Raw genomic sequence first — 16,748 nt, 5'->3', positions numbered from 1 at the left:
AATTGTTCCCTTTTTAAATCACTTCCTACATTCTTATTAATAAAGGTTCTTTTATCGGCATCTGTGGTTCTATAACGAACTTCATCATTCATGGAACCTTTCCACAAAACCTTCTTTATACTGGTTCTTTAGATTATTAAAATCTTCACACTAAGAAATAATGTTTTTTTTTTTTTTTTAATGAACTGTTTATGAAAGTTTCTTTAGGGAGTCCAATAAGGCTCTTTATTTACATTGCTTAAAAAAAAAACAACTTTTGGAATGTACTACAAACCTATCAAAATCTAAAATAACAAATAATAATAATAATAACAAATAATAATAATAATAATAATAATAATAATAATAATAATAATAAAAACACTTGTAGTCAAAAAGTGAGCTAATGTTTTCTACACACTTAAAAAAGAAAAGAAGGTTCTTTATTGGCATCAAAGGTTCCATGAAAAACCTGTAACATTCCGCAAAAGATCTTTAGATTATTAAAATGTTCTTCACACTAAGAAAATAATGGTTCTTTCAAGAACTGTCCACTGAAAGGATTTTTGAGGTTCCAATATTTGTATTTCTTTTGCATTAAAAAAGTCTATGAATGAGTTTCTATATGAATGTATTCAAAATGTCTGTAAAATAAAAATGTAAATAAATGTTTTAATAATAAGTACTTAACAACCAAGTAATAACTATGTAATAAGAAAGGTAGGTTGAGTTTGATTTTGCATAGGGTGTGTGTTGATTTACCTGCACATTTGACTCCCTGAGCGATGAGTCCCCACATGAAGTTAGCACAGTACTCGCACCAGTGCGGCCCTCTGAAGGTGTGCACCTGCAGGACAACACACAAACACAGTGACACAAATCAACCTCTGCTCCTCTGAGCCGCTTTACACCTGCTAATAGAGACGGATGTGTGATTAGAGACACCAGCAGTGTCAAATCTGACTGCCGTTTAATCCAATCACAATTAATCAACAGCCAGAGAGAGAGCGAGCGAGCGAGAGAGAGAGAGAGAGAGAGAGAGAGAGAGAGAGAGAGCGAGGGGCATTTATCAGGAGGAAAGCCCTGGTCTCTCGCTCTCTCCTCTTCACCAGGTTTATCAGATGTGTATAAACGCTCCTCTAGGACGGGCCCTGGCTCTCTGAGAGCTCTTCTGGTCTAGTGGCAGGACCTGGCAGCAGAACTATCTTACATTAGATGATGAAATCACTGTACATCACTCTGACGTCGACATGAGAAGTGCCCCATTTACATATAAAAGCGTTCAGACGAATTTAAATGATTGGATATTTACAGAGCTGGGGGATTTGAGCAGTTTATGGAAAAGAGCACAAAGAAAAGCATGATGCTTTCTGGATTAACAAAAGAAAACCTTGCTTTTATATCTATCTATCTATCTATCTATCTATCTATCTATCTATCTATCTATCTATCTATCTCTCTCTATGAAAAAATTTATATATATACATATATATGAAATAATTTATATTACAAGGCTCTCAGCAATGCATTATTTTAACTGGCTTAACTTTTAAACTTAATTCATATAAATACAGTAAATATATATATATATATATATATATATATATATATATATATATATATATATATATATATATATATATATATATATATATATATCAAACTTTAATTCATATTTGTAAAACAGTCTTAATTAATAGAATTTGTAATTAGCATTTGACATTTTTAATATGATTATTTACTAATCAAAAATCAGAAATCGTAAAATTATACATTATATACACCCACCATGTGTTTGTTTATGTAATATAAAACTTATACACTATTTTTTTTTTTTACATACTATTTACCATTCATCATTAATTTATTATTTTTATTATTATTATTATTATTATTATTAAGTAATAAAATAAAAAATAATATAAATAAATATAAATGTATAATAAAAATATATATTATATGCACATATTACCCCCAGGTTTTTTTTTCATTCGGCTGAATGACTTTATTATGCCAGTATAGCATGTCTAGTATATGAGTGTTCAGTGTAAACACTGCTGGTTCTATGCTCCTAATGATAATAACTTCAATTGTTAGTAATTTTCAGTTTACTGCTGACAAAAGCAGCTGCTATCCTGTATCTGAGCATCAGTTACCATGTGACAACAAGGAGAAAACACAAGCATGAGAAAGAAAGAGAGTCAGCAGTCTGTGAGGGTTTGAGTCTACAGACGACCTGAAGCTGAGAGCGGACACTACCTGCTGAAGACAGAAACGTCCTCACGTTTACCAATCCTCTATCAGATCCTAATCTCCCCATCTGTCCCCAAACCACCTCCCTCACGCTCCCTCTCTCATGCAAACATATGATGTTTTTATTTGATTTGTTTTTCAGGACCCCTGGCTTCAAACGGTCTCTAATAAACCGCCTCTTAAATGGACTCGCGGCTCTTCCAACGTCTCCAGAAACCTGCGCTCGCTAACACAGCAACAACACACCCCTCGGGACGCAGTGAAATCAGATTTGGGAGAATTTGCATAGCATGCTGTGACATAGTCGCTCTGAAAGTGAGTCACAACAACACAACACAGTCGACATTTCAGCGAATCAGAGTATTGAGACGCAAGTGAAAACATTATGCATATTTTCTAATCCCAATAGCAAATAGTTTTTGCTCGTTTAAGCAAAAATCAAAATTAACTCCGGAAGATTTATGCATGAAACAAGAAAGAAATCCAGTATTAATTTATCAAACATACTTAAAATGAATTTAGTTTTGTTAATTTGACAAAACTGTGCAACATTTCTTTTCAAGACAATTCAAATCACAAAAAACTAAACATTTCAGTGAATCATGTCAAAATTGAGGCCAAATTGAAATCATTTTAAAAATGAAAAACTGTTTTGATTGACCACAGATACTAATATTACCAACTTTATTTACATTATACCAAGATTATCAAAATCACTACAATAAGCTTTATGCGTGAAACAAGAACAAAAAGATCCACTTCTTCAGACAAATAAATTGAGAAAGAAACATGGCATAATATTCCTTACTTCAAGACTTTATGCACACATAATGATTTCCAGGAAGACAATCCCATTAAAGCAGGCCGGGAGCGGATCCTTACCTTGAAGTTGTGGACTTTGTCGTACTTGGGCGCCCATTCGCTCTCCTTCAGCGTGGCTCGACGGACCAGCGAGGTGAGCTGTGAATAAGCAAAGAGTTTGAGAGGTTGCCAGAGAGTGGCCGGAGGTTTCTGAGGACTCATCTTCATCCCCAGAGCAGCGGCCACCATCCCCTGCTCCTTGCCCTCTGCCTTGGCCTTGTGCACCAGAGACTTCTCCTCCTTACGGAGAACACAGGACTCGCGGGACGGCATCTCGCACGCTCCACACCAAACACAACGACCAAAGAAAACTTAAGCTCAACTCCGAGATTCCCAAACAGACCCTTCTACATCTTCTGCCAGAGACCTGAGGGCGCCAAAACAAATCACCAATGTGAACGTGCGGTTACTCCAAGCTGAGCGTGTGAAGCCCCTGCGCCTGGCTCTTCCTGGGCATCTAGATGCAGATGAGATGAGTTGAGTTAATCCTGTCCTGCCTGCGAGCAGCAGATATCCTCTCTGGAACGCTGCCTCAAAGAGAGAGAGGGGGGAGGACAGGGACAACCCAACCACAGTCACACCAAATTACACCGCTCCAATCAGCCAATCACAGCAGAGTCTGTGAGAGAGCTCAGCCCGCCCCTACACCAACCGAGAGAGAGACGGAGAGAGAGAGAGAGAGAGAGAGAGAGAGAGAGAGAGAGAGCGTAGGGGGACTGTAATGAGAGGTGAATGAGTCATGGATCAGCTCTGAGCTCACACTCCTCTAAGAAAAGCACAAAGCCACCAGTCCACCATAAACACAACCCACACTGTGACACAATTTTTTTAAGAATTACGGATTTTGTGAGGGCTATATGTATGGGCTATAAAATATTACAAATATTTTATTTATGGATGTCAATTCATTTCAAAATATTTAAATATTAAACCGACAACAACAACAACAATAATAATAGATATTATTATTAAATACAAAAGCGTATTTAAGAAAAAAAAATTATAATGAAGGAACAAAAGAAATATTACTACTGTGATATTTCACTGTAAAATGAAAGTGTTTAAGAAAAATAATATAATTTACAACTGTAAAATTGCATTAATAATAATTATTGCTGTCATAATTTATTTTAAAATGTCAAACAATAATTATTACTCATACAGACACAAGTGTTTAGTAAAAATATAATTAAAACATTTTATTTTATACTGCAAGTGTAAAGATCATTGATTATTAGTAAGATTACAATACTAATAATCATTAAATAAAAAAAATACTATTTGATTTATTTTCAAATGTTCAAACATTAAAAATAACAGCAGATTTTAATAATACATATTATTATTAAATAAAAATATAAACATGTCTATTACTAAAGATTACAAATTGAACACTCAAAAATGGTAATACGAATACGACGACTTATTAGTAGAAGATTATTATTACTACTGTAAAATAACAATATTTAATACTTATCAAAACCAACATACAGCTTCATTTCTTCTTTTTTTTAAATGTCAAACGTATTTATTTTATATACAGATGTTGATGGAGTTTGTGCGGCGCAGCGTTTACTGTGAACGAATCCGCTCTGAGCTGAAAACACTGGCGGATCTCGAGTAAATGAACACAGTGCTGCACTTCACTACGTAACACACCACAGCGCATGCACTCAAATCATGACTGAGGTTTACTTTTTATTAACTGTATAGTCTTACTAAGTGTCTTATCACACCGCTCTCTGGAATACTTGACTGTAAATGCTCAGTAAAGTAAACGTGTGGTCAAATATTTCTGTATAATTACGCAAACCTGACCACTGCTCACAGTAACCAACGTCCTAACTATTTCACAGCTAGTTTCATATCTCTTTTATTACGCCAAGAGATCTGAATCATACAAGAGAAAATTTTCCTTTGTACATAATAAAAGAATTTCAACTCAAATCGATATTTCAAGTCCCATGTTTTTATGTACTGTTCAGTGAACGGGGTTTGTCATAAAACATTAATAAAATAGTGATTTTTTTATATTGGACACAGGGATTCACCGGGACTGAAGCTGCACACCGTGTAATGAAATCAACTTCTGCTTCATACAGAGTCTCTCTTCCCCATCACACACACACACACACACACACACACACACGATCAGATACTGCAATCTGCTTTCATAAATCACAATGACAGCATCAGCCAAAAGACTCTGGATCTTTCCCAAACAGATCAGATGGAGATTATGTCTAAACACTGTCTCTGTTTGTGTGCTATTATTATACTGCACATTATACACTGATATATTGGCCAGGATGATTAAATAGCTGATATTTGGAAAGACATCGGTCAACAGCCGCGCCTGTCTTCACCTTCACTCCCGTCTGTCCCGAAACGTACCTACAGCTGTCAATCAAGACATGCACTCTTAGCTTACAAATGTTTTGGGGTAAATCTGAAGTAAAAGAAGGTACCGCTAAGTGTGCATTTATTTGATCAAAAATGCAGTAAAATCTTGAATTACGTGATTACTACAATTTAAATACAATTTTCTATTTTAATATATTTGAAAATGTAATTTATTCCTATGATCACAGCTGTATTTTCAGCATTATTCCTCCAGTCTTCAGTGTCACACGATCCTCTGAAATCATTCTGATATAATTTGATGCTCAGGAAATATTTTGGATTATTCCCAATATGTCGTGCTCTGGATTTTTAATGAATAGAAGGTTAAAAAGAACAGGATTTGTTTAATATGAAAATTAAATGGCTTTTGATTTAAAAAAAAAAAAAAAAAACTTTTCCAAACAAAATCTTACTGACCCCAAACTTCTCCGTCTTCCCGCCTTCTAAAGCAATAGTCAACTTAAGATGCATGTTTAAGATGCATATGCAACATTATGCTTCTATTTTCATTTTAAAATCAACTTTAAGCTCAAACAAAGTATAAATCTCAATCACTTGCATTCTCACTAAATTCTATTATCTTGGTAAAGTTGAATTCAATCAACTTTCCTCAGGCTTGCACTAATCCTGGTAGGCTGATTAACCAACAAGAATTTTAAATTTTGCTTTTTAAAAAGGTCTGAGTTGCACCTTCCTATGCATGTTTTCATTGTTTTATTAATTAACTTAAGCATTAATGTGCCATGCTGCATGTGTGAAGCACTTCGAATGTTAATTATAATCGAACACACTCTTCCTGTCTCATCTCAGCTGGACTGTTCATCCTCTTCTGACAGCAGTATGTTGGATCCAGACATACCAGAACACACACACACACACACACACACACACACACCACGCGTTTCCCTTTGATCAATAGCACAGGACTCGATCCTCTCCAGCGCCGGTGAGCAGAGTGCTCAAATGGAGGGCTGGATGAGAGACCTCCCGCCTGCTGCCTTCCAGATCAATAAGCCAAGCGGAGGCAGAGAACATGAGACCGCTGGAGTCGAGATGAAACGCTCGGTGTCAGAGTCCGTCTCCCGGCAGACAGCTGTGCCAGGTGGCTTTCATGTGTGCGCACTGGGCCTGTGTTTGTGGACCGCGGCTCCAGAGCACATCAGCATGCTGCGTCTGACCGGTCCGTCTGGCAGGAAGTGGGCGTACAGGCCCATCTCTAATTGACCAGATCGATCTTCCTGCTTTCTCAAATGCGTCTGGAGGTAAACTGTGGTCATAAATGGGGCGGAGGCGAAGAATGGCTAATTCAAGGCCATTTCCTTTCTTCTCCCAAAATGACACGAGCGAGTCCATCTGTTTGTGCAAACACTCGTTCAGCCGGACACTCAACACCTGATGGGTTCACAGGAGTTTGACATCTCTGATTTGCCCAGAGAGAGAAACAAACACACACACACACACACACACACACACACACACACACACAATTTGGCCACATTATCTGCTGCTCTATGATGTTGAGGTATTAACACAGTTTATTTAAATAAAAAAAAAGTCTTAGTTTAAAAAAAATTGTACTTGCTAATACACCTTTTATTTTGTTTAATTTTATTTAATTTTATTTTTTAATCATGTTAGTATCAGACTTCTGCTGAACATTTATGTGTTCTTCTCTCTATCATCCTTGTATTGCATTGCATTATATGTTTTGTTCCCCACAATAAAAACTACTGAGATTTGATCATGAAACTAAGCATTTGAAAATCATTTTATTGGGAAATATTGAGTGACATCTGATATTTACATGCATTTTATGCCATATTTAAGTCTGTTACACTGATTTACATTAAAGGCGATCAGAATTTCATTTTACTTTTTGCTCACACAGATATCAGCAACTACACCATATTACGTTTGCTCGGTTTTAGCCTTTGATTAAAAGTTTTTATCTTCAAGCTCCACATTTTAATATACTATAGAAGTGTACACTATACAAAACGCATATGCAAACTTTATTTTTTTTAAGGGTTCAATAAATCGAAACAATAGATTTTTCCAACTATTATTACATGTCAGGGATTGTAGGTTTAAAAAAACTCAATATTTTCTTCCAATGCAATCTTTACAGCAACATTAAAGGTCAAATACAGCTTACACACCATCATCATCTGGATTATGCCGTTTTAACTCCAAAACAGTTCTCACCCAAAAGGGTAAAAAAATAAAAAATAAAAGAAATCTATTTTATGTTAGTCTTAAACAAAATACAATAAAATAAAAATTTACATTTGCATTAACACACTTATACTAGGGCCCTACAAAATCCATTTTATTTTTTTCCATATTACATTTTTTCCATTTTAATTATTCTGGATTCCAGATTTCATTTATCACATGAGGAGACACTGACAAGACTGAGGTAAGAAAGACGAGATGACAGCAGAAGATTAAATTAAATTTATCCATTTAGCAGACGCTTCTACAGTGCATTCAGGCTAACATGCATTCCCAGGGAATCGAACCCACAACCTTGCACTGCTAACGCAATGGTCTACCACTTGAGTCAGAGGAACACTAGATTTAATTTAGAAACAAAATACAAAAGCACATGTTTGCCTTATTATTAGTTTTCGTAGTCGTAGTGTTTTGTTGCTCATTCAATCAATTAACGCCAAATTGCTGTAATTCCCTCCATCCTATCCTCCCCACCGCTCACTCTCTGCTCATTCTGAGCAACATACAAATGTCAAATACATTAACATCACAAATTTCAGTGTACAATCATCCAAACATCTTCATTCCATCGGTGCCCTGAAACACACACTTGAGTTTGAGAAAGTCTCTTCCGCCAGAGCTGCAGTGATGTGGGTGGTTATGTTATATAACGTTACGTAAGGATGGGGTGATGCATAATCACAGCACAGCCAATCAAACACTCACAGCACCATATAAGATCAACGATCGCAGACCGGAACTGGGACACACATCATCCTCATAACAAGCATAACAACAGTGAGGATAAAGCTGGTACAAACCCAGAGACGCTTCATATGCATCCCTCTACTGCTCATACAAACGCCAACCTGAGTTATGAAAATAATATTTCCCTTTCATTCTAGGTTAAGCTCAGTCAACAGCGCTTGTGGCATAGTGTTGATAACTAGAGCAAGCAACCCAACTTCTTGTCCAAGCTCTTGTTCTCTCCAGACTGGACTATTGTAATGCTCTCCTGGCGGGCCTTCCTACATGTACTGTCAAGCCTCTGCAAATGATCCAGAATGCAGCAGCGAGGGTTGTCTTCAATGAGCCAAAAAAAGCTCATGTTACTCCTCTCCTCATCAGGTTACACTGGCTACCAGTAGCCGCTCGCATCAAATTCAAGGTACTGATGCTTGCCTACAAGACGACCACTGGCACGGCACCAACTTACCTAAACTCACTGGTTAAATCCTATGTGCCCTCCAGAAGTTTGCGCTCTGCAAGTGAACAACGCCTTGTGGTGCCATCCCAAAGAAATTCAAAATCACTCTCACGGACCTTTTCCTGGACTGTGCCCAGCTGGTGGAATGACCTCCCAATCCCAATTCGTACAGCTGAGTCTTTACTAATTTTCAAGAAACGTCTGAAGACTCATCTTTTTCGCCTGCACTTAACCTACTAACACCAGTACTTTTCATTTTCTTGTCTTTGTTCATTTAATTAAAAAAAAAAAAAAAAAAAAAAAAAAAAAAAATCCTGGCTATGCGTTCTATACTAGACTAACTGAGACTTGTCATGACACTTGTATACTGTTGTTGTTCTCCTGTTGACCTGACTGCTTCTATTGTTCTCATTTGTAAGTCGCTTTGGATAAAAGCGTCTGCTAAATGATTAAATGTAAATGTAAATGTAACTATAAACAAAACATAACGCTGGTTTTCTTTAAAACATCCAAATTTAGTCTACAGTGAAGCACTTCTAATGGAAGTAAAGAGAGACAATTTACTCGCACTAGTTCTTCTATTAAAACATGTATTATTTGAGATGTACAGCTGTGTAAATCATTGTTTTACAGTTGGTTTAGTGCTGACATGACATTATATGTGTCACACTAAAATCATGTTTATAATTTGTAGCTATACTATTTATGTAAATATATTTTTACAATTATAAACCGGCGCCATTCACTTGCATTGCACGTGACTCACTGTGACACAAATTTGTGCTTATTTTAAAGAAAATTAGGAACATTATTAAATTAAGCTTCTGATTAAGCTCAACTTACAAACCCAGGATCATCTTAGGTGTGAAAAGTTGAGGAAAGGTGTGTTGTTACGTTTCTAAGTAAATAGAGTTTTGATGTAACAAAATTCCACAGACTTACACGAACATTCCAAAGTTCAAAGGTCAGTAAGATGTCAAATAAATACAGTTCCTCTTAACTTTCTATTCATTAAAGTATCTTGCAAAAGGTCTCATGCTAAATATACAAACGACACAAATATTAAACAAGAAAACTGATTTCTACACTGATAAAAATCATTACTGATTACTGACACTGAAGACTTGAGCAATGAAGCTGAATATACGGCATTGATCACAGGAATGAATTACTTTTTAATAATATTTCACAGCATGCTTTTTCTAACATTTCATTGAACATAAGCTTATTTTTCAAAAACAAACATCTTACGATCCAAAATGTTTGAACGGTTGTGTACATTTAAAAGACGAACCAAAATACTATACTGTCTTTGGATTTTTTTCATTTATTTTTACTTTGAGCAGCAACCACTTAGAAACCAGATAGTAATACATAAGCGACTGCAATGCAACACCCTAAAAATATTCATAACACCTTAGCGACTGCATAGCAGCACCCTGGCTGATATCCACAGAGAGTTTGGCACAGACAAGCACAAAAATCATCTGACTGAATATTCATACTTCAATTCTGTGCTCTAAAAACAAAACAACAACTGTAGATTGAGTGAAAATTGAGTTATGGGTCTCTTATACTATGATTAAATAGATGGGCGTCCTGTGACAGATCTGATATCTATAACAAAATTAATAATTTGATCTCAATTTCAACTACACAACTGAACCAAAACATGTGTTTCTCAGCTCCAGTGTGTAGCTGTTGTTGATGCTGTACACTGCCCTTGAGTTTATCTCCATCTCTCTCTCTCTCCTAACTTTCTCGTTCACTTCCTCTGACTGTCACACGGTGTACTGCTGATCGTTACGCAACTCTCCCCCGCATGACAGGAGAGCAAGGACAGACACACACTTACACTACACACTGTGTGATATGGACCAGGAGAGTGTTTTTAACCCATACCTGCATCACAATGCTTGCTCTGATACAGCTGCAATCCATCTGATGTAGTTAAGAGTTCAGCTTTTCACAGGGACTACATTTAGCCAAGCTCTGAAACCTCAACCTTTTGAGATAGTCATGGGGTCTTCCCATCCCAAACACTAAATTATAAAACCGTTGATAGCTGTGCTAATCAGTGTACAAATAAAAGCCAGTGAATGAAGATCTGATCACTCAATCACTGTATAGATGTCCTGATGAGTTTAATGATGCGCTAAAGAGCTGTGAATCTTTAGTTTCAACAGTCAGATCAGATATATGTAGCTGCTAATGTAGGGTCAAGACAATTTCTACAGTAATTACTGTGAAATGGCATTGGAGCAACATGATAAAAAAAAAAGATTGAAACCTCACAATTCTTGCTGTATTTCTTTAAATCTGAATTTATTTCCATATATCTCGCATATATCAACTTAAAAGTCGTCTGAAAAATGCACTGCAATATGTGAATAAAGTCATGGAAATAATATAATAAAATTTTGAGAATAAAGTAAATTTCAGTGAAGTGAAAAAAATAACATACTACTACAAAACATCTAAAACTTTATCCTCATATTTATACAGCCTTGATATGCCGATTTTGACTTTATTCTCGAAATATTAGGAATTTAATCTCACAATGCGGTGACTTTATTTTCAAATATTTTTTGATTTTCACACGTTTTTAGATTCTTGTAATCTTATTATTTTGTTTTTTTACGTGACACTAAAATGACATTGTACAACTGTGATATATAAACTAACAAACCTCAAAGTCAGAATATGTGTGTGTGTGTGTGTGGTGTATATATATAAATCTCTAAAGAGAAAAATTGAGAAACTGTTGGATACAAAAATATTTTCTAGTATAGATTTTGAAACTTTGGAAAGATGATGGCCCAATTACAGGATGTTATTAACCTCAAACAGGAAAAAACCCAACAGATGAATCACTGTGTCAGATCCCTCAATCTATCACTAACCCACGTACACGACAGCATGCTATTTTTGTCAAATCAGAGGTGTGCACTATACAGATCGCGTCAAGTGCGGCGTGTGCATGTTTCCTGCTCGAATGAACAGTGCTCTTCCAGACTGATGAACATCTGCAGTGATTTATGGAAACTACAGCGCTCCTAAAACACACTTCCTGTCTGAATCATTCAACCGTTCACACACTGAAATTATTCCTCAATCTGAAGACATACACTACTACTACTACGTCAGAACACAGTGTGTATCTGTGTCAGAGAGAACATCTAAAAAAGCCTGCTTAAATATGCAGCTTATTTGCATTTAAAGCAATACACTCCAAAACAGCTCTTTATTTTAGACACACCTTGTTTAGAGACACAAAAATGGCTTTTTCCCCCCCAGCTGTTATAATAAATGATCTGTTGGGTATTTCTGGCTGAAACTTCACAGACACATTCTGGGGACCAATATTACATAATAACAGGTGCCCTTTAATACAGAGCATCATTCCTGATTCATAATTCGTAAGCACACAATGGAAAATTGTGTGCACACTCAAATACTCAAATAGAATAATACATCTACAAGTGTAACAGATAAACGGACGGTGTTATTCACACAAGTGTGAAGTGACCAACACAGTATTTCACCAGAGACTGTGGCTATGAGATACACAGCTGATTATCAGTCACACTGGGACTTTCCATTGACACACACACACACACACACACACAGAGCTGCTTCTGTCCAGTGTGCTCCACAAACCCCAGATCTAATGAAACCTGCGGCTCTCTTACTGCAGAAGATACATCAGAGACGAGTCAAAAATCATCATCACTGTCCCAGACCTCAATCTGCACACAGAGCGTCAGACTACCAGATCATTTGATGTAAATGTAGTGTAGGTTAATCCAATGCAAACAAAAAGTATTTGGATATTCAACTCACACTTTACAAAATGATGCTTAAAGCATGTTTCCCAAAACCCTGGTCACTATAATCCTAAAATTGTCATGCTATTTTATCTCGAATAACAATAGCTATGTAAAATAGTGATGATAAAAACTTTAACTCTTTCCCTACCAGCATTTCTGAAAAAAGTTGCCAGCCAACACCAGTGATTTTGATGATTTTCACACAAATGGATGGCCTACAGTATATTTTGTTATATGACAACAAAATATACTGTAAAAAAATAAAGATCAGAGCCTCTACTTTTAAACCAAACAAATATGTTTTATTTTAACTTAAATAATTATTTTAAATCAACACTTGAATACAAGTAAGTTTCATAAAAATGTATAGTTTTGAGCAAAAAGGTGAGAAAATCTATTTATTTATTTTTTTAATCAAAAACAACATCAGGATAATATTCAGTAGGATTATCAAAGCATAAATCCAGTAAATCACTTCCATCAACAAAGACATATACTACTTGCACAGACATATACCACTTCATAGATCAACATTTTACTCTTAACATTATGCAGTTTTCATTTATATGCTGTCTATTGCTGAAAACATGAAAAGCTGTAAAACTCGTCTTTGTCAGGGAAAGAGTTAAAAAGGGTAAAAAAAAAAAAAAAACTATTTTAAAGTAAAAATGCAATTAAATAATTGAAATATTAACTTAAAATCTCAGGGGGTACTTCAAGTAAATAATTTAAATTTCACTGCTGAACAAGTGATACAATGCCACATTTCTCCAAACTAGTTATGAAGAAGAAACCAAGTCCGTCAATACGGTTAACATGAAGACAACTTGTGACATTTTTACAGCGGTCAAACGTAGTGGATTGTGCTAATAGTGAATGTGATTCTCTTCACCTGTGGCTCCTGTGTACTTGAGAACTGACCTTGTACATCCACTAAAAATCACCAACAACAGCTGATTTAGGACACACTGAGGATTTAGTTTTTTTTTTTATTATTAAATATACTTCTGAAAAAAACTTTAGCAGCATTTCAACACAGATGCCACTTTGCATCTAATGCAGAATTCACACATTCAGCTTAAGTGTCCATATCTGTTGAGGTCAGCGTTGATGAGCAAGGACAGAGAGGCATGTTGGTTCTTTTTTTAACCATGTGATAATCTTTTAACAAGCCTAATGAGGGTGAATAGAGGATGACTGCTTGATACTGCCAAGATACACAATCCCAACCTCTATCAAACAAGCAATCTGCTCTCGGTCACACACACAGACTGAATGCATGGATCCATCTCTGTCTTATTATTCACAGAGTCTTACCGTCCGTTAAACAGGACATCTCCATCTCTCTCTCTACAATGTGTGACTGTTACAATGCCAAACAAAAACAAAGCAGCTGATTGGTTAAATTCAAACATTCTCAGCCAATCAGAAGGAACTGCAATGGCTTTGTCTGCGCTGACTGAAACGCGTCTTCAATCTCTCACTGTGCGGTTAGGAAACTGGCCAAATATAGTGAGATAATAAAGCCCAAGTATGAGCTGCCACTCATGCAAAGATATCAGCCAATCATAACAGAGGTAATTTACATATAAACTTCTTAAAGGTACAGCAGTCAAAAAAAAAAAAAAAAAAAAAAAAAGGAAAGTAAAGGCAGCCCAGCAAGTATATTTCAGTTTTGATACAAACGCTTAGATTGGTGTTGTCAAATGTACCGACTTCAGTACCAGTCTGCACAGAAATCTTAAAAACATCCATTTCCCGCTAAGATTTGAGCGATGTTGAGCCGATTCTTAAACACTGCTGATTGGCCAGTGTGTTCAGGCACTCAACAGATATGACTGGGATTGGCTACAATGATCATCGCTTCACACTCTTCACCTAATATATATGTATCTACACACACACACACACTCCTGTTTACTGTACGTACACACACAAAATGTTACTATTTGCATTTCTAGTACAACCCTCTTTCCTCAGCTCAAGTATGCAAACCTCTTTGAAACATGCACTGGAAAATGTATTACGTTGAAAGTTACATTGTTTTATCAAGTGTGCGTTCATTCAGTATGTGCTTCATTTTCAATGGATTCTGAATGTGATTTTTTTTTGCAAGCAATTAAATGACTTGAGACTCTGACTCGTGACAAAGACTTCAAACTTTACTTAGACTCCAACTTAAAATACTTGTGAAAATCTCTGGTGCACATAGCATTGATGTTAAAACTTTGGGTAAAAACTTTATTTTAGTGACCCTGTACTGTACAACAACTGTAACAACAGTACATTTGCATAATTAATTACATGCAATTAACACTAAACAAACCCTAATCCTAATCTTACATGAACTACATTTTCTTAAATAATAATACAACATACAGTATTGTTCAAAATAATAGCAGTACAATGTGACTAACCAGAATAATCAAGGTTTTTAGTATATTTTTTATTGCTACGTGGCAAACAAGTTACCAGTAGGTTCAGTAGATTGTCAGAAAACAAACAAGACCCAGCATTCATGATATGCACGCTCTTAAGGCTGTGCAATTGGGCAATTAGTTGAAAGGGGTGTGTTCAAAAAAATAGCAGTGTCTACCTTTGACTGTACAAACTCAAAACTATTTTGTACAAACATTTTTTTTTTTCTGGGATTTAGCAATCCTGTGAATCACTAAACTAATATTTAGTTGTATGACCACAGTTTTTTAAAACTGCTTGACATCTGTGTGGCATGGAGTCAACCAACTTGTGGCACCTCTCAGCTGTTATTCCACTCCATGATTCTTTAACAACATTCCACAATTCATTCACATTTCTTGGTTTTGCTTCAGAAACAGCATTTTTGATATCACCCCACAAGTTCTCAATTGGATTAAGGTCTGGAGATTGGGCTGGCCACTCCATAACATTAATTTTGTTGGTTTGGAACCAAGACTTTGCCGTTTACTAGTGTGTTTTGGGTCATTGTCTTGTTGAAACAACCATTTCATGGGCATGTCCTCTTCAGCATAGGGCAACATGACCTCTTCAAGTATTTTAACATATGCAAACTGATCCATGATCCCTGGTATGCGATAAATAGGCCCAACACCATAGTAGGAGAAACATGCCCATATCATGATGCTTGCACCTCCATGCTTCACTGTCTTCACTGTGTACTGTGGCTTGAATTCAGAGTTTGGGGGTCGTCTCACAAACTGCCTGTGGCCCTTGGACCCAAAAAGAACAATTTTACTCTCATCAGTCCACAAAATGTTCCTCCATTTCTCTTTAGGCCAGTTGATGTGTTCTTTGGCAAATTGTAACCTCTTCTGCACATGCCTTTTTTTTAACAGAGGGACTTTGCGGGGGATTCTTGAAAATAGATTAGCTTCACACAGACGTCTTCTAACTGTCACAGTACTTACAGGTAACTCCAGACTGTCTTTGATCATCCTGGAGGTGATCATTGGCTGAGCCTTTGCCATTCTGGTTATTCTTCTATCTATTTTGATGGTTGTCTTCCGTTTTCTTCCACGTCTCTATGGTTTTGCTCTCCATTTTAAGGCATTGGAGATCATTTTAGCTGAACAGCCTATCATTTTTTGCACCTCTTTATAGGTTTTCCCCTCTCTAATCAACTTTTTAATCAAAGTACGCTGTTCTTCTGAACAATGTCTTGAACGACCCATTTTCCTCAGCTTTCAAATGCATGTTCAACAAGTGTTGGCTTCATCCTTAAATAGGGGCCACCTGATTCACACCTGTTTCTTCACAAAATTGATGACCTCAGTGATTGAATGCCACACTGCTATTTTTTTGAACACACCCCTTTCAACTAATTCAACTAATTGCCCAATTGCACAGCCTTAAGAGCGTGCATATCATGAATGCTGGGTCTTGTTTGTTTTCTGAGAATCTACTGAACCTACTGGTAACTTGTTTGCCACGTAGCAATAAAAAAATATACGAAAAACCTTGATTATTCTGGTTAGTCACATTGTACTGCTATTATTTTGAAC

The 16,748-nt window shown here is 36.2% G+C and overlaps 1 protein-coding gene across 1 annotated transcript in view; it reads right to left on the bottom strand.

Annotated features, from left to right (window-relative positions):
• Positions 1–16,748, bottom strand: part of LOC113109107 (N-chimaerin) — a 51,112-nt gene that overhangs the window by 15,564 nt on the left and 18,800 nt on the right. The window contains exons 7-8 of the mRNA XM_026272659.1: positions 3,115–3,192; positions 742–826 (exon numbers count right to left, since the gene is read on the bottom strand). Of these exons, the coding sequence (XP_026128444.1) occupies positions 742–826; positions 3,115–3,192 (163 nt within the window). The remainder of the gene's footprint in view (positions 1–741; positions 827–3,114; positions 3,193–16,748) is intronic.

This window comes from Carassius auratus, chromosome 9, assembly GCF_003368295.1.
Source record: "Carassius auratus strain Wakin chromosome 9, ASM336829v1, whole genome shotgun sequence".
In the NCBI taxonomy this organism is placed as follows: Eukaryota; Metazoa; Chordata; class Actinopteri; order Cypriniformes; family Cyprinidae; genus Carassius; species Carassius auratus.
The sequence above is the reverse complement of the archived record's forward strand: the minus strand, read 5'-3'. Positions and strand labels throughout refer to the sequence as shown.